This window comes from Xyrauchen texanus, chromosome 12 (genome assembly GCF_025860055.1).
Source record: "Xyrauchen texanus isolate HMW12.3.18 chromosome 12, RBS_HiC_50CHRs, whole genome shotgun sequence".
In the NCBI taxonomy this organism is placed as follows: Eukaryota; Metazoa; Chordata; class Actinopteri; order Cypriniformes; family Catostomidae; genus Xyrauchen; species Xyrauchen texanus.
Window position 1 is genome coordinate 1,430,046 of NC_068287.1, and position 18,387 is coordinate 1,448,432.

Consider the following 18,387-nt stretch of genomic DNA (forward strand, 5'->3'; position numbering starts at 1 on the left):
CACTCGTTAGCGATGAAAAAAAAGTCTCTCAGAAAGTGTATCAGCTGTTGGCCGCACACGGCTACCACCGGACCTACCAACCGTGTAGGGAAAAGTAAAAAAAAAATTCAAAGCGACTACAGAGCCATCAAGCAAAAGTGGAAGTGGTTTGACCAAATGGAAGCTATCTAAACCGGCGAGCAATGGGAGGGAGAGTGCCCTGGACTGCGTTGATTCCCGATGGATGATGGTATGTTCTGTCATGTTAACTCTATACTCTGCTTGAAAGCTTCACTTTATTTAGTTGATCAGTTACTGGAAGCTTGCTTCTAAAACAACCAGGTCAATTTACTTTATGCTGCACAATGAGCTAGTAGCAAACAGTTAGTGGTCGTGCTATTGTTTTGGTATGTTTGTGTTGTGTTTAAGATGATGTCACAGCAGTAGAGACGGCACAACAATGACGATCAGCCTATAATCCCACCCATGTTGAGGCAGCACTAAACTGCAGTGGAAATGCAAGCTCAGAAAAGTGAGGTGAGTCGAACCGTAACGTGCAGTGGAAAAGTGCCATATGTGATAGATACAGTCTCTATGTGTTGTAGTTTATGTGACCTGTGTGATATCTCTGTGTTTGTCTGCTTCCTGACCTGGGCCCCATATAGTCAAATACTATCAATATTAAGACTATGAGCCACATTACTAGAGAGGAGAGAGGCACCTTCCCTGGAGGGATGTAGTCCGTCTCTATTTAGCAGGTCAGGTCTACCCCAAAAGCTCTTCCAATTGTCTATGATATTCTCCAGACACCACTCCAGTGACACTAATCTACTATAAACCTTGTCACCATGACAAGCAGGGAGGGGGCATATTACAGTGTCTGACATCTTTTTTGCAAGTTCACACACCTCTTTAACATTATCTCTAGTGATCTGCGACTTTTAAATAATAAAAAACTGTCAAATGACTGGCAGTTGCGGCTGCCAAACAAAAACTGTCAAATTAAAGTAAAATATCCTTATTCAAATAAAGTGCATAAACAATACATTTACAGAAATGTTCATTAAAGGTTTTACAGAGAAACACCGTTATTTCACCGTTAGGTATTTCCTGATTTATTACGTTCAAACAACAAAAAAGTCTCTAAAAATACAGTATAATACAGATTAAAATCATCTCAAACTTGACTGGCAGAGTTTGTGTTTAGATTAAAACCTGTAAAAGTACGATCTAAATACAATATTTAATGATTCAGTTTTTATAGAATTACAGTACAAACCTTAAATGAAATACAAAATTTAATATTTCACTTACTGTACTGTAGAAAGGTTTCTTTAAATTCTCATAAAATATAAGCTTTAAGAGTAAAAATGTAAACATTCTGAAGAAATACAAAATAAATTGATACATCTACAATTAAAGTGGGGTTGGAAACTTAATTACAAATAAAGTACACACCACTATTTATTCTAAAACACCTTTTTTATGTATTCAGATGAACACTAAGGTTCACTGAAAAGTCCTTAAAAAGTAGGATTTAATTTACCATTCCTTTAAACAAGTGTAAACAAACTTTATTTAAATTGTTTGTACCAAACATTTGCCATTACTGTCAGCTTTGAGAGTGTAAGTTATTAAAAGTTTTCCAATTTAGCCATGCTCCTAGCACCCCCTTCAGAAAAATGTGAACCACCAAAAGAAGACGTGGATTCAAAACAATGGACACTTTTCACAAATGAATCATAGAAAGATAAACACAGTTGCATCTAAAAAATATTGCCAATTGGTACACCAAAATCAAACCAACCATCTAATAAATGTATTAACTGCAGCTGCGTTTAACCTGTTATAACATGTCTGAGGTTCATGAGGGTCTGTCCCTTAATGTTCTCCTGAAAATTAAATAAAAGATTGATGCTGATGATGATGATTAATAGCTTATCTTATATTGTACTGCAGTTGATACTTGTGAGGGACTTGTCTCTCTGTTGGGTGTCTGTTCTCCCCCATAAACCTTGCTCCAATGCTTGATCTAAATGATAAGCAAGTTTCTTATCATTAGCAGTTATCATTGTTGGAAATGGGAATGTGAAAATTGCTCAAAGAAACAGGCAGCTACACATACACTACTGATCAAAAGTTTTGAAACACTTGACTGAAATGTTTCTCATGATTTAAAAAAATCTTTTGATCTGAAGGAGTATGCTTAAATGTTTGAAATTAATTTTGTAGACAAAAATATAATTGTGCCAACATATTTATTTATTTAATATTAAAACTTTAATTTCAAAAACTTTTTTTAATTATGTTTTAATGACTTGGACCAAATAATAAAGAAAAGAAGCCACTAAGTGCCCTTCATAGATTGTAACTCCTTCAGTACTGTTTAAAAGCATACCAGGGTGATACCTCAAGAAGTTGGTTGAGAAAATGTCAAGAGTACATGTCTGCAAATTCTAGGCAAAGGGTGACTATTTTGAAGATGCTAAAATATAACACAGTTTTGATTTATTTTGGATTTTGTTTAGTCACAACATAATTCCCATAGTTCCATTTATATTATTCCATAGTTTTGATGACTTTAATATTATTCTAATATGTGAAAGAAAAAAACTATAATAAAGAATGAGTAAGTGTTTCAAAACTTTTGACCGGTAGTGTACATAACAGATTTGGGCCAAATATAAGTACAAGTACAATCCATAACATATATTTCTGTCTGATAGTTTTATCATCCATTGGTGCCACGTTATGTCAAGTGTTTTATCAAGTCTATTTTAATTCAGCTATCAAATGCGCATGTTTTGAAGTTTAAAAGAGTCCATGTTAAAGGTTTTTACCCAGAGTGCATATTACAGTAGCCATCAGATTGTAAAGCTACTTCCTTGATAATTCTGTGGGAATGACCCACCATATCCCATAACGACAAAGCAAAAACCAGATTTGTGATAACTTTGCAAGTGTATTAAAAAGAAAAATAAGGGGCCTTGGTACATCAGCGAGTATTGACTACCACCCCCTGGAGTCATGAGTTTGAATACAGGGTGTGCTGAGTGACTCCAGCCAGGTCTCCTAAGCAACCATATTAGCCCGGTTGCTGGGGAGGGTAGAGTCACATGGGATAACCTCCTCGTGATCGCTATAATGTGGTTCTCACACCGCTAGCACACAGCTGGCACTGGATGCGCAAGTACGCATTTCTCCCAGTGAGCCTTCTTGCACATGTCCTGTGCAAGGTCAGGGAGGACGAGGATCAAGTCACCCTAGTGGCTCCTTACTGGCCCACCCGGGCCTGGTTCTCGGACCTCGTTCTCCTCGCAACAGCCCCTCCCTGGCAAATTCCCCTGAGGAAGGACCTTCTTTCTCAGGGACGGGGCACGCTCTGGCACCTGCACCCAGACCTCTGGAACCTCCACGTCTGGCCCCTGGACAGGACGCGGAAGATCTAACTGGTCTACCACCTGCCGTCGTAGACACAATCAGCCAAGCCAGAGCCCCCTCTACCAGGCAACTTTACACCCTGAAGTGGCGCTTGTTCGCGAATTGGTGTTCTTCTCAGGCTGAAGACCCACAGAGGTGCGCAGTTAGGTCAGTGCTCCTATTCCTGCAGGAGAGGTTGGAGGGGAGGCTGTCCCCATCCACCTTGAAGGTGTATGTTGCTGCTATTGTGGCCCACCACGACGCAGTAGACGGCAAGTCTTTGGGTAAGCACGACTTAATCATCAGGTTCCTAAGAGGCGCCCGGAGGTTAAATCCTTCCTTTTTTTCATAGATCAGAGGCATATTCGGCGCTCAAGAGAGACCCCTAGTGTCGCTTCTTCGACACAACGTCTCATTCCCTCCATCAGGGTACGGAGGTTACATCCATAACCTAGATGTTTTTTTTCACTCACAAAAGAGCAATACACAGCAGACATTGAATGTCCTTTTCAGGACGCGTCTTTTTAAAGATGTCTTTCCTCCTTTGTGTAGTTCCTGGATGCGATCGATTTATCTCAGCTTCTGACAGTCATAAGAGCTCACTGGGCTGTGATCACACGCAGGCAGCGTTTTATGAATGGTTCATGTTCTCAGTGCGAGAACATTGCCATGGCAACATTGCAGTCACAGCTTTCTTTCCTCACGAGAGAAAGCCACTTTATTGATGCTGATGACTTGTCTGGGCTGCCATCTTCGGGTCTGCTTGCCCAGTCTGAGGCTGACATGCGGATGTCCACTATGCTTTCCTGGGCCGCCGTGTGTACGAGCTGGACTGAAAACTTCCATCCTCACCCCTCGTGGCTAGTCTGTTGGTTCCTCGGGTCAGGACGCTGCTCATAGTCACAGACCAGAGGACATTTCTCCAAAAAGTAAGATATTTGTCCCCATGTGCACTTGCAAACTGTAGTCTGGCTTTTTATGGTGGTTTTAGAGCATTGGTTTCTTCCTTGCGGAGCAGCCTTTCAGTAGAGATGGGCAGATCGAGGCTTCGTGAAGCAATGAAACAGTCGAAGCAAATGTGCCATTTTGTTTCGAGGCTTCAAATCAATCCGAAACCCGTCTCCACGGTGACACCTAGTGGTCACTTGCAGGTGTTGATCTGAAACAACCTTTACAAAGAGCTAATAAAAAAATGTGTTGTTTTTTTTTTTTATTGTATTTTTGTAATATATGAAGCTTGTAACCTGTAGTCTCTTCACATTGCATAATGTGATTTTGGTCATGAAAAATGAATATTAATAAAAATAAATCAAGCCACAATGTCTCCCTTTCTTATAGATTTTTATTCAAAAATATTAATTTCTCTGCTGTTGAAGGACTCAGCCTACTTCTTTTTTACAGATAATTTCTCCAGCCTTTGAAAAAATTCTCTCACAAGGGACACTTGTTGCTGGCATACAAAGATATTTTTTAGCTAGGACATACAAATGAGGAAAGATTACTGCTCTCTCTTTCCAGTAAGTTAGAGGATCATGAGTTCTGGGCAAAAACGCATCGCTGAGGTATTTTTTCACTTCCACTGTGGCATCAGCTGTAGGATTGTGTATCATCTGGGTCTCACGGATCACGATTGTCAAAATGTTCCCATAAACTGTCTTGTGTTTCAACTGGTGTTGATGATGGGCCTGATGTTGACATTTGTGGTTCTGAATTAAAAGAAAGCGGCAATTAGTAACAAATCATAAACTGACAACACATATGAAGTATAAATTTCATGAATCACATTACATAAGATAACATAGACTGAAACTCACCAGGAGTTGTGTTTGAACGCATCAGTGAAGCACACTCCAGTGTGATGTGCTTTTCAGCATCCAGGGCTTTGGCAGGATTTCCAAAAGCCACATTTTTAAACCTTGGGTCCAGCAGTGTCAGTAGCAGGCCTTGGTACAGGGGGAACACTACCATCCTCTGCACCTTGCAGAATGGCAGGATGAATGCTCCTCAAATGGCGCATAATGGATGATGTATTGTTGCAGTAGGCGAGCTGCCGATCACAATACACACATCTCACTTTATTTGGGGTTTCCAAATGGAAATGCTCCCACACCACAGATGTACGGCATCTCTTCTGTGGAGCCTCCATATCTATCTATCTATCTATCTATCTATCTATCTATCTATCTATCATCTATCTATCTATCTATCTATCTATCTATCTATCTATCTATCTATCTATCTATCTATCTACATTTATATGTAGCCTATCTATCTAATAATCTATATGTATCTGTAATATATGTATCTATCTATTAATCTATATATATATATATATATATATATATATATTTCTATCAATGCATCTATTCATGTGTCACTATATGTACTCTGTGTGTCTCTAAGTCAATGTGTAAATGTAAATTAAATCCTAAATATAACTAAACAAATCGCACTATAAATGTCACTATATCACCAAAAATCCACTATCTCAAAACCAAACTCCTCTCACAAAAACCCACGATATGAAAATGCGTTGACAAAACTTTTATACTGTGTGATTGTGTGATTTGTTCCCGAACCGACCAATCAATGAAACCCTGATTCGGCGGAGCACTCCACCTGATGAAACACTTAGACGCTTCATTTAGCCGTTGTCACGTGACGTGGGTGTTTTGAATCACGCTTCGGATCAGTGTTTCGAATCATCTTTGCTTCGGGATCTCGCAAAGCTTCGGAACGTCTGTTTCGCGCCAGCCATCCTTACCTTTCAGGTTATGTCGATATAGGACTCATTTTTACTGTGGATATAGATACTTGTCTACCTGTTTCCTCCAGGTTTTTCACAAGGTCCTTAGCTGTTGTTCTGGAATGTATTTGCACTTTTTGCACCAAATTATGTTCATCTCTAGGAGACAGAATGCGCCTCCTTCCTGAGCAGTATGATGGCTGTGTGGTGTCATGGTGTTTATACTTGCATATTATTGTTTGTACAGATGAACGTGGTACCTTCAGGCATTTGGAAATTGCTCCCAAGGATGAACCAGACTTGTGGAGGTCCACAAATGATTTTTTCTGAGGTCTTGGCTGATTTATTTGATTTACCCATGATGTCAAGCAAAGAGGCACTGTGTTTGAAGGTAGGCCTTAAAATGCATCCACAGGCACACCTCCAATTCATTACACCTCCTATCAGAAGCTGATTTTCCAAGCTGCTTAAAGGCACAGTTAACTTAGTGTATGTAAACTTCTGACCCACTGGAATTGTGATCTAGTCAATTAAAAGTGAAAAAAATCTGTGAACAATTGTTGGAAAAATTACTTGTCATGCACAAAGTAGATAGTTTGAACTATAAAACTATAGTTTGCCAATATGAACACTGGTTAAAAGTGGTTAAAAAATTAGTTTTAATGATTTCAACCTAAGTGTCTGTAAACGTCTGACTTCAATTTTTTAAAAGAGACACACAATAGACCTCAAACCCCCTTAAAACAAACCCCCCTCATTAAGTTAAAAGATGAGTTCCTAACATCACACATCAATTGACTAACAGTGGTAACAAAAAACACAATGTCAGGAAACAGCAAAAAATAGAGGGGGGGGTGTTAAACTGTGCAGTGTGCTTGTATGTGCTCATTGCCAACCTGGATACAAAAAAAAATATATTCTAATAAAGAAAGTTGTCTTGCTCTTAATGATTATTATGATTTTTTTTATTTTTTTAAATAATGTTGTTTCTAGAGTAGCAAAGTCACTATATAAACTCAATATCTCACTGGAAACAAATCTAAAATGTCAGTAAAATAATTGTATCCAGTGGCTGTGAACAAAGCAGGAAAAGCTATCATAAAGGGGCTGTGTTTGATGTCAATCAAACTGCACACACGTGGGTCAAGTGTCCTGTCGGTGACCTGTCACCATCTTTACTGCCTAAAAGGGGTGAAACGGTATGATAACATCACAAAAATTACCACGGTATTACGGTTTCATGCTATTTAGGTGCATTGGTTATATTAAAAGCAGTTCAAAATTTGTTTAGAAAATAGGCTATTTCTGATACATACAGATAAATATTTCGGTTATAACCAATTCTTGAACTTTATTTTTGATTTCTTCAACTTTAATCCTTTAACTTTTGACCTTGAACATCAGGACACTCTCTTAATTCGACAAGGTAAAAAAAGAAAAAGAAACATGTACAGTAGTCAGATGATTATAACTAAAAATATTTTGTTATTGTTATTTTATTATTTATAAAATTTAATTGTAATCATTTGTAATGATTACTGCCCAGGTTAACACTTAAAATATGCATTTGCACGCATTCAGTAATTTGTTGCATTTGTGATTTAGTTAAATTCTACAATACCTACTGAAAATATATTATTCATGTGCAGTTTATTTATTGGCATTTTGTCCAATACTGACCATTTCTACCACAGTTTCACTGTCAATTTCTTGCATGCATATTGTCAATGTGAATTTCCTGAACACCAAAAGCCATACATTTTGTAAACCCTATTTAGTACAATGTTTTACAAATAAAACATATTATTAACACATTGGCCTTCTGTTGCGCTGCACTTGGCAGTTACAGTTGGCTCTTCGTAAAGTTTTAAATCCGTTTGCTGCATTTGTGAATGTGACAGAAAGCATAAACATAAATTTAGCCTAACACAACTACAAAACTACATTTAATTTTTATGAAACGGGCTGTCATTTATTATCCCGTGTACTGTATTTCCACGTACATTCATCGCCGCAAATTCCGAGGGATGGTGCTCACGGAGATTGTGCTTAAGGTTTGAAGTGTTTCCCGCCTGAGCTGATAATTTTTGCTGCAAACATTACAGACTGGGTAGTCATCAACATTGATGGTGCTTCATGGGTCTTTTACAAAGTCAAGTAATCCCAGACAGTGGAATAAAGGTTCAGGCTTGCCCGGACATGTCTGTATGTTGCGCTCGTGCTGGACTTCTGATGTGCTCGTGCTCACGACACCTCCAAGTGACCTTTAAAATTGAGTGACAGTCAAATGCAACATGAGGAAGGCGCAATTTAAAGATTTATTTTATCTAGCCAATTTTATATAATGATATGTAAGATATGTCACAGAATCTGTCTTAATTAAACTGATTAGGATTTTAGAAAAGTTCTGAAATCCTTTATCTTTATGCAATACAGGCAATGAGAAGATTTCAACAGTATAATAACCATACATATTAAAACCAAGTTACATTGTGAAACCTTGAAACAATTACATGCCTACTGTCTACGTGGCAGGAAAATTGCAATGTTTATTTTTTTAAATTATATAGATGGAGAGGCATTTTGACTCACTAGTCAGTCCCCGCTTTACATTAGCAGCACAATAATCCGCACATCTGATTGGCCAAGTGTTTTGACCGCACCATTTTCACCATAACAGATCCCATTATGGGTCAACCATAGACCTTTGCATGGGCCCCCCTGGGCCTTGGGCCCAGTGTCATCTGTACCCTTTGACCCCCCCTGACAGCGGGCCTGATAAGATGGATGAAATGCAATTTAATTTTTACATTGAATGTTCCCTTTACAAAAACCTTCACTAGGATGCTGCGCTGAGAAAAGCACTTTGGGAACAATCCTACATTGTGACCAGCTGTGAATATGTGTGTAACACGTCAATGAACATTGACCGGAATTTATAGCCTCGGCTGGTGAGATCATTGGATGCACCTGTGGCCAGGCTATAAATAGACGCATCACCAGTGTGTCGTCGAAATGCTTCACGCTCACCTCGCTTAGGAGTCAGCGCCCACTCTTTCATCATGGGGCTCTTGCATATATCTGGATGAGGAGCGAGAGATGGGTCCGTCCCTATTGCTCGCTCTCTCCCCAGATCCAGCTGATCCTTCTCGTAAGCCTGAAGCGCGCCTCTTCGTTTCATGAGCGGGGGCGCTGAACCTTTGTACATTCCACGCATAATAATAAAGCAGCTGAGAAATGGTGGTTACCATTTCTCAGCCGTGAAAAATGGTAACCAGCCGAGGTGGTTACTCGGCTGTGGCCAGACTACAGCTAGACTGGCCACGCGAACAAGAGACCCCACCCCCCCCAAACGATCCAAACTATAAGACAGATTTCTGTCTGGTGGCCAAAAAAAAAAGGAAGGGAACGCTATATTATTCCTATAAAAGGAAGGGAACACTCATGGAGGAACCCATATACTTCCCATGTCCACGTACCCTCGACGTCTTTATACTCGACTATCGTGGGTGCTGAGACACAGGGGTATTCAATGATGCCGCCGGTCGAAGAGACGCTTGCGGGCTATCTCTCGCCGGGTTAGGCATCGTCTTTTAAAAAGCCCTCTCTCCCCACAAAGCCTTGTAGGATAACCTCCACTTTAGTGGGGAAGGCTTATCAAGCAGCAGGTCAGGCTGGTGCTGCTCTGCACACAATGGCTGTATTACAGGCTTACCAGGCTGACCTGCTGGAGGACCTGAGTGCGGGCACTGCGCTCAACGTTTTTCTGAGCTTCGTCAAGCCACAGATCTTTCTCTCCACGTGGCCAAGCAAACAGCCTGTGCTATTGGCCGGTCTATGTCTGCCTTGGTCAGCGTGGAGAGGCACCTTTGGCTCAACCTATCGGGCATCAAGGACAAGGATAAAGTTTTCCTCCTTGATGCCCTGGTTTCGCCTTCTGGTCTATTTGGAGACGCTATGAGTTCGGTTATCTCCAATTTCCAGGAGGCGAAAAGCCACGAGGAAGCCTTCGGGCAGTTCTTTCCTCGCTGCACTCAGTCGGCGGGTCCTTCAGCCACTTAGACCCGCCTCGGTCCTGTTTGAAGGGAGGCTCGAAAGCAAAGCATGGCGAGTCGTGATTCCCCTCAAGGTGACTGTGGACAGTTTCCTCGCCCTCAACAGCCCCCAAAGCAAGACCTCAGGACCCTGATGGTCTTGCGCCTAGTCTTCTGGGGGTATCTCCCCTCGGGACGGGGAGCATGCACCACTTTGCCCCTCCCGGTACCCCCACGAAACCTCTCCATTCCTTCGGTGTTTCGAGAGGTAGAGGTTCCCATCAAAAAGTTGGGTGTTTCGCTGCTTTCTGCATTTATCCAGGACACGGAACACTCGACACCCCCTCAACAGGAAGTGTTAAAAAATGTATACCCATCTCTGAGAACTGGCAGCATAGAAACTTCTGCCAGATATTTTACGTGGGTCCTAAGATCAGTAGAAAAGGGCTACAGAATTCAATTTGCTCGCCGCCCTCCGTGTTTCAACGCTGTGGTCTCCACTACCGTAAACCGGATCAGGCATGTCTACTGGTTATTACAGCAAATACTTCCTGGTTCCCAAGGAGGGTGGGGGGTTGCGTCTGACCTTAGATATTAAGGCTTGAACTGCCCAGTCTGGGTGTTCAAAACCAAGATGCTGCCTATCGAGACGACCGTGTCACAAGCCCAACATCACGTTTGGCTGGTCACCATCGATCTCATGACGCACTTCTTCTCTTAGAAGCTCTGCCACAACACAGGAAGTTCCTGAGGTTCGCTTTCGGGGGTGAAGCCTTCCAGTATCGGGAGTCAGTATCCGCAGTCTGAATTACATAGACGACTGGCTGATCTAGCGCAGTTCCAGGAACTGACAGTTCAGCACAGGGATATCGTCTTAGCTCATCTAGTTTCTCTGGGGTTGAGGCTCAATGCCAAGAAAAGTGTCCTCTCTCCCACTCTCAATGCTGTCTTTCAGGGGACCATATGGAGTTCGATCACAATGCGGGCACAACTGTCTCCCGCTAGAATCGAGTCCACTAAGAATACCCTGAGAGAAGTCAGGCTAGGTCAAGGTTTTACTATGTCTCAGGCCGACTGCATTCTCGGTGATCCCTCTGGATCTTCTACTAATGAGACCGTTTTTGTTGTGGCTCAAAGCCAGGGGGGTTTCTTCTAAGGGCCAAATCCCCTAGGCTAATAAGGGTTACGCGGCACGGGCTTCTTTCCCTTTCTATGTGGTTCAGACCCCGGTTTCTTACCTTGGGTCCCACTCTAGGTGCGCCTCATTGTTGCAGGCTGCTAACAACAGACGCCTCCCTGATGGGCTTGGTAGCAGCCTTAAGTGGTCGTCCAGCTTATAGGGAATAGGAGGGTCGTCAGCTCGGTTGTCACAGTAACTGTCTCGAGTTGATGGCTGTATTTCTGGCCCAGAAACACTTCCTCCTGAGGCTGCCATGTCTTGGTGCGGGTAGGCAATACAGCGATAGTCTCTTACATAAACCATCAGGGAGATCCACGTTCACGTCAGCTGAATTTCTGGCACGTCGGATTCTCCTTGGGGCCCAGGGCAGCTCCTGTCACTCAGGGCAGTTTATATCCCTGGATGCCCGTATATGCGAGTAGATTTACTGTCCAGACAGAAAATACAGACGGGGGAGTGGAAACTCCAACCTGAGGTAGTGGGTGAGATTTTTCCCAGGCAGAAGAGGACCTCTTCGCCTCTATGAACAGCGCAATGTCTCCTCTACTTCTCCCCGAGCCATCCAGCCTCCTTGGCTCTGGACGTAAAGGCACATACATGACCCAGAATGCGTCTGTATGTGTTTCTTTCCCCAGTTTTTCTGCTCCCGGGAGTCTTGGCCAAGGTTGACCAGCAAGGGTCTTGCCTCCTACTGATAGTGCCGCGCTGGCCTAACAGGGTATGGTTCTCGGAGCTAAATTCTCCCCTGCGAATGTGGCCTCCTGTTAGGACCATGACCTTTTATTAGGACTCTGCAATAGTCCTTGAGGGTCTGGTTGAGACCTCCTTTGAACCTCTAGAGTCAGCGACTGACAGACTTCTGACTCTCAAGATGGTTTATCTTATGGCGATTATGGCAATTATCTCTCTAAAAAGAGATAATCTTTCCAATGCCTGTATGCGTTTCCCTTTATTAAAAGTTAATATTGCTGAACCAGTTAACTGCCAGATCGCTTCAGTTCTGGACTCTCTGCAGGAAGAACCGTCAGGAGGCTTATGCCCCGCCACTCTCAGGGTCTATGTGGCCGCCACTTCGGCTTGCCACGCCTTGATGGATGGAGTACCCTCTACTCGCTCGCTTCATTCATGGAGCCATGCGACTGTGGCCTCCTGTTAGGACCATGACCTCTTCATAGGACTTGGCAATAGTCCTTGAGGGTCTGGTTGAGACCTTCTTTGAACCTCTAGAGTCAGCGTCTGACAGACTTCTGACTCCCAAGATGGTTTTTCTTATGGCGATTATCTCTCTAAGCCTTCTGCTTCCTGCCATTTGCAACGCCGGAGCAGCAAGGACTTCACAGACTGTGTCCAGTCTGTGCCCTTTAGACTTATGTCCAGCGCAATAGTCAGTGGAATAAGTCAGGGCAACTATTCGTTTGCCATGGGAGCCGCAACTGGGAGGCGGCCACCTCCAAGCAGACTATGTCGCATTGGGTGAGGGATGTTATTGCCCTGGCCTATGAGGCGCGCGGTCAAGCTTCGCCAGTAGGTATCAGGGCTCACTCCACCAGAGGGGTCGCCTCCTCTAAAGCCTTGGCTAGAGGGGTCCCTCTGCAGCAAGTTTGTGATGCGGCAGGCTGGTCCTCTCCGCACACATTCATAAAATGTTATAGTTTGGATGTTCATGCTACTCCGGGCTCTTATGTCCTTGAGTCGACATCTCAAGCTCATGTCTGAGACCTCTTGCGTTCTGTTGAGCACACTTCACAACCGTAGGGGTCCGGACAGCCTCAGTGTGGCGGCATGGGTATTCTCGTTCCCAAAGCGCTTTTCTCAGCGCAGTATCCTAGTGAAGCTTTTTGTAAAGGTAACGTCTCGGGTTACGTAGTGTAACCCTTGTTCCCTGAAAAAAGTGGAACGAGATGCTTCTTTGCCGCACTGGAATGTCCCAGGACTGTTCTTCAGAAAAAAATATATCTGACGACATGCTGGTGACACGTCTATTTATAGCCTGGCCACAGGTGCATCCAATGATCTCACCAGCCGAGGCTATAAATTCCGGTCAATGGTCATTGACGTGTTACACACATATTCACAGCTGGTCACAATGCAGGATTGTACCCTAAGCGCTTTTCTCAGCGCAGCATCTCGTTCCGCTTTTTTCAGGGAACAAGGGTTACACTACGTAACCCGAGACTTTTCATACAAGAACAGTTCTTTCTGACCACTGCTGTCAAGATCCACAGAGAAAATAAACAAATAAAATACCATGAAAGTTATCCATACAACACAAAGCTGCTTTATTGCCCCAGAAAACTTGAAATATTGTGCACAAATCATATGGACTACTTTTACAGCATTCAGGTTTGGAATGACATAAGGGTGAGTAATTGACTGAATATTCAATTGTTTAGGTGAACTATAACTGGTTGCTCAGTTTTTTGTTTTTTTGCACAGACCTGACAAGGACATACCTAAAATAAAATAGCTGCAGTTCATGAACCCTAGTCTCTTTAGAAAGATGACCGAAAAGAAAGATAGAAAGATAATTTATGACTAATTAATATCAGAATTAATTAGTCATAAAGAAACTAATTTGTAAAGTTTAAATTGATTGTAAATTATTTACAAATAATATTTGCATTAAAAATACATGACACTGTCCTTAACATAAAAACACAATGGGAGTCACAAGTCTTACCATATTCTAGTTCAAATCTAAGGTTGACAACGCTCTGCTTTGAGTTTCATGGCTCATTTTCTAAGGCAATTTCAAGTGAATGTTCTAAAAGGCAACATTTAAAGCTAAGCAGATAACCACATTAATTCATAATATGCACATAATATGTGTAATTGTCTCTCTCTAATGACATTGATGAGCAGTGTTGGACCACTGAGCACACTACAAATTAAACTTTTTTTAAACCATTATGTAATCCCTGCAACAACTTAATGACAATTAGACAGTGGTGCATAATGGACTGCAGCAGAAAAGAAACAATGATATAAATTATTGGGTGGGACAACCCCTCAATGTATATTTTGGTTACAACCCTGTTTTTAACACACGAGAGGACATTTGTCTATTTTAAACATTTAAAAACAATATAATATATAGAAAAACCTGAGATATGGGGTGAAGATAGGCTAGTCTTAGTAAATGATGGAGGGGGGGTCTAATGTAGCATTAATTAAGATTAACAAACAGACCCATAGCAGTGAATTTTCACCCTCACTCAGTGTGGTCTACAGTAGATGTGGTTAAATGGGATGTGGTGTTGAGCTTGAGCTCAGGTTCTAGGAGGTTTGGCATGAGCAGTCCTTTTCTCTCTAGCATGCTCTGTGGAGCAGGTGTAGACTGCACTCTGTTCTGAGGTGAGGGGGGAACAACTTTGATGGACACTCCTGCCTGCGCATGCAGCTCTGCTTCATCAACAAGCTCAACCAACTCTGACCAAACTGAAAAAGAAAAAACACATAATGTATTACATATATATACATTTACACACACACACACACACACACACACACACACACACACACACACACACACACACACACACACACACACAAACAAACAACAGGTCAAAGTTAACTACAGGTACTACAACTGTACTGTAAAAGATTTAATTCCATTGTTTGTATAGAATCAGGCAGCTCTTTTTCATACAGTGAAAGTTCATTGTGACCATGTCTGTGAAGCTACATAAAGGAAAAACCTTGTCCATAAAGTACCGGTTGTGCACTAAATTCCATGTCTTTTTATGCCAGACCAAAGAAATCCATTTAAAATCTTCTCTTCCACCAAACCTAATTTGTGATAGCATTTCAAATCAAATCAATCAAATCCCTTTATTGTCACTCAACCATATACATAAGTGCAACAGTGGGTGAAAGTCTTGAGTGCGGTTCCGAGCAACTTAGCAGTATGACAAATACAAGAAACATCTGATTTACACATAACACTGTTTACACATCTGTTACACGACACAATATACACCTAATAATATACAATATACAGTATACACAAAATAAGAATGTACACAATAAAAATACAGTGTAAAATATAAATTGTACCCCCATGTACACAGTGGAAATAAATATGAAGTGTTCCCTTTACAAAAAGCTTCACTATGATGATGCGCTTTGCTAAGCGCTTTTGGGAACAATCCTGCATTGTGACCAGCTGTAAATATGTGTGTAACACGTCAATGAACATTGACCGGAATTTATAGCCTCGGCTGGTGATGATCATTAGATGCACCTGTGGGCAGGCTATTAATAAACGCGTCACCAGCGTGTCGTCAGATCCGTTTTCTTCAGAGCAAACTGTGCTATGTGTCTCACAAGCCAGTCAGAAACGTTCTTTCCTCTGCTAGGATTTAGAATTTGTTAGGCAGTGCGCAGTGAACCTTTTCTCCTTTCCCTCTTTCTATATATATATATATAAAATAGAAAAGAAAAAGGTGGAAAAATGTCGGAGAAGCAAAGCAAATGATGCGTGTTTCCCTGTCAATGTTCTATGACTGTCAGGGACATGCATACATTTTTGTTTGTTTGGGGGAAGAGCATGCTGCTCTCGCATTGGGGCAGGGCGAGTGTGCGCATTGCGACCTACTTTTAGGTGAAATGCTTTGCGCTCGCCTCGCTTACTTCCGGGAGTCAGCGCCCACTCTTTCATCGTGGGGCTCTCGCATATATTTGGCTGAGGAGCGAGAGACGGGTCCGTCCCTATCGCTCGCTCTCTCCCCAGATCCAGCTGATCCTTCTCGTAATCTGAAGCGCGCCTCGGCGCCTCTTCGTTTCACGAGGGGGGCGCTGAACCTCTGTACATTTCACGCATAATAATAAAGCGGCTGAGAAATTACTCGAGGTGGTTGTGGCCAGACTACAGCTAGACTGGCCACGTGAAAAAGAGACCCCCCCAAACGCTCCAAACTATAAAACAGATTTCTGTCTGGTGGCCAAAAAAAATATATATGTATATATATAATAATAAAAAAAAGAAAAAGGGAACGCTATATTAGTCCCTTCCTTTCTTTGATGACCTCCATGATGAGCTTTCTCACTCATGGAGGAACCCATATACTTCCCGTGTTCACGTACCCTCGACGTATTTATACTCGACTATCATGGGTGCTGAGACACGGGGGTATTCAATGATGCCGCCGGTCGAAGAGACGCTTGCGGGCTATCTCTCACCGGGTTCGGCATCATCACTCAAGAAACCCGCTCTCCCCACTAAGCCATGCAGTACTACCTCCATGCTAGTGGGGAGGGCTTATCAAGCGGCAGGTCAGGCTGGTGCTGTGCTGCGCTGCACACCATGGCCGTGTTACAGGCGTACCAGGCTGACCTACTGAAAGACCTGAGAGCAGGTGCAACGCTCGACGAAGAAGCCTTTTCTGAACTTCGTCGGGCCACAGATTTATCTCTCCGTGCGACCAAGCAGATAGCCCGTGCCCTTGGTCGGTCTATGTCCGCTTTAGTCAGCATGGAGAGGCATTTATGGCTTAACCTTTCGAGCATCAAGGATAAGGACAGAGTTTTCCCACTCGATGCCCCGGTTTCGCCTTCCGGTCTCTTCAGAGACGCCATGAATATGGTTATCTCCAGATTCCAGGAGGCAAAAAGCCACGAGGAAGCCTTCGGGCAGTTTTTTCCTCGCCGCACTCAGGGGGGCAGGGCCGTTGGCCACCCAGTCCCGCCCCGACTCTGCTAGGCAGAGCGTGGCGAGTCGTGCTCCCCCTTGTAAAGACTGGGGACAGGCTCGTCGCCCTCAGCAGCCCCCGAAGCAGGACCTCAGGGTCATGATTTCTAAAAGAAAGAAACCCTGACGGTCTTGTACCCAGCCTTGTGGGGGTGGTTCCTCTCGGGACGGGGCGCGACCCGAAGACCAGCAGGTGTACATCATCACATCATTAGCTGGGTAACTCCTTGCCAATCGCACTTACGTGTTACAATGTTTTACAAGTCCGCTCACAATCTATCACATTGCTGTTTCGGTGTGCTAACACTGCAACTAGACGCGCTTCAACTTCTCCAGGCCACATGATAACCAGTGCACAGAATATCTCTGGAAGCCCGCCTTCCCTTTCCAACGACGTCGTCACTTCATCTCAACTTCTGCCAACATCAAACCCATGGGGAGTAAACAACCAGCAAACCCGGATCTTCATCCATATCGCATTCACTCAGGAGATCTCTCTCAATCGCATTGCACGACCCGGCGCGGAAGGAGCGGACACCCCGCGAATCCTGCAAAATCATCAGCTCAGGCAGCAGCCGGCTTCCATCAGAAATATGCTAGGTCATTTTCATATCCATCAAATGCATTCAGATCTAGTCATGGGTCTTCCGTTGCCATGCTACCTGTTCATCACAAAGTTGCAACGCTGCCTGTTCATCATTCACATCAACATCAAAAGCCAGTATTTCATGTCTACAGTGCATTCACTCTCATAGCATGGCAGGCAATTGCGTAATCTCATGAGGGCAACTTGGTCAAGGTTCATTCACAGTCTGCATGCCCGAGCGTTCCCCATCGGGGAATTAAGATAAGTATTCAGGCATATCATCATGTACAGTCAACGCTTAACATACGGGCTCTCATTACTTCATTCAGTAAGATTCCCCCATTTTGCGGCCGCCTTTGCCCAAATCACGTAACTGGTGCGTTCCAATCCAATTCATCATCCCTATGCCCTACTTACTAGGAAGACTGAGCCCATGATGTGAGCATTCCGAGGGAGCATGACATCACAGTTTCACCTGTTGATGTGCGCCCCCCCCTTCCCGAGCACAAACCATGCAAATTTCATACCCAACTTAAATGGCTGTATCTACTGGCTCCCCTGGAGTATGGACACAGTTGTAGTATCTTTTGAAAGAAGACACTTTGGGCTTCACTTCTCAAGTTTCAGAATTAATATACAGTATGTTGTTATTTTAAAGCAAAAAACTACAATCTGAAAAAAAAAGTTTTGGACTTTGAGATGGGCTCATTCTGTTTAGAAAACTTCATATACACTCACCTAAAGGATTATTAG

At 43.0% G+C, this 18,387-nt stretch overlaps 2 protein-coding genes across 2 annotated transcripts in view; one reads left to right on the forward strand and one right to left on the reverse strand.

Moving 5' to 3' along the window:
• Positions 1 to 18,387, forward strand: part of LOC127653362 (G-protein coupled receptor family C group 5 member B-like) — a 108,034-nt gene that overhangs the window by 63,413 nt on the left and 26,234 nt on the right. The gene's annotated exons all lie outside the window — the stretch shown is intronic.
• Positions 14,008 to 18,387, reverse strand: part of iqck (IQ motif containing K) — a 68,394-nt gene continuing 64,014 nt past the window's right edge. The window contains exon 9 of the mRNA XM_052140039.1: positions 14,008 to 14,797. Within this exon, the coding sequence (XP_051995999.1) occupies positions 14,571 to 14,797 (227 nt within the window). The 3' untranslated portion in view covers positions 14,008 to 14,570. The remainder of the gene's footprint in view (positions 14,798 to 18,387) is intronic.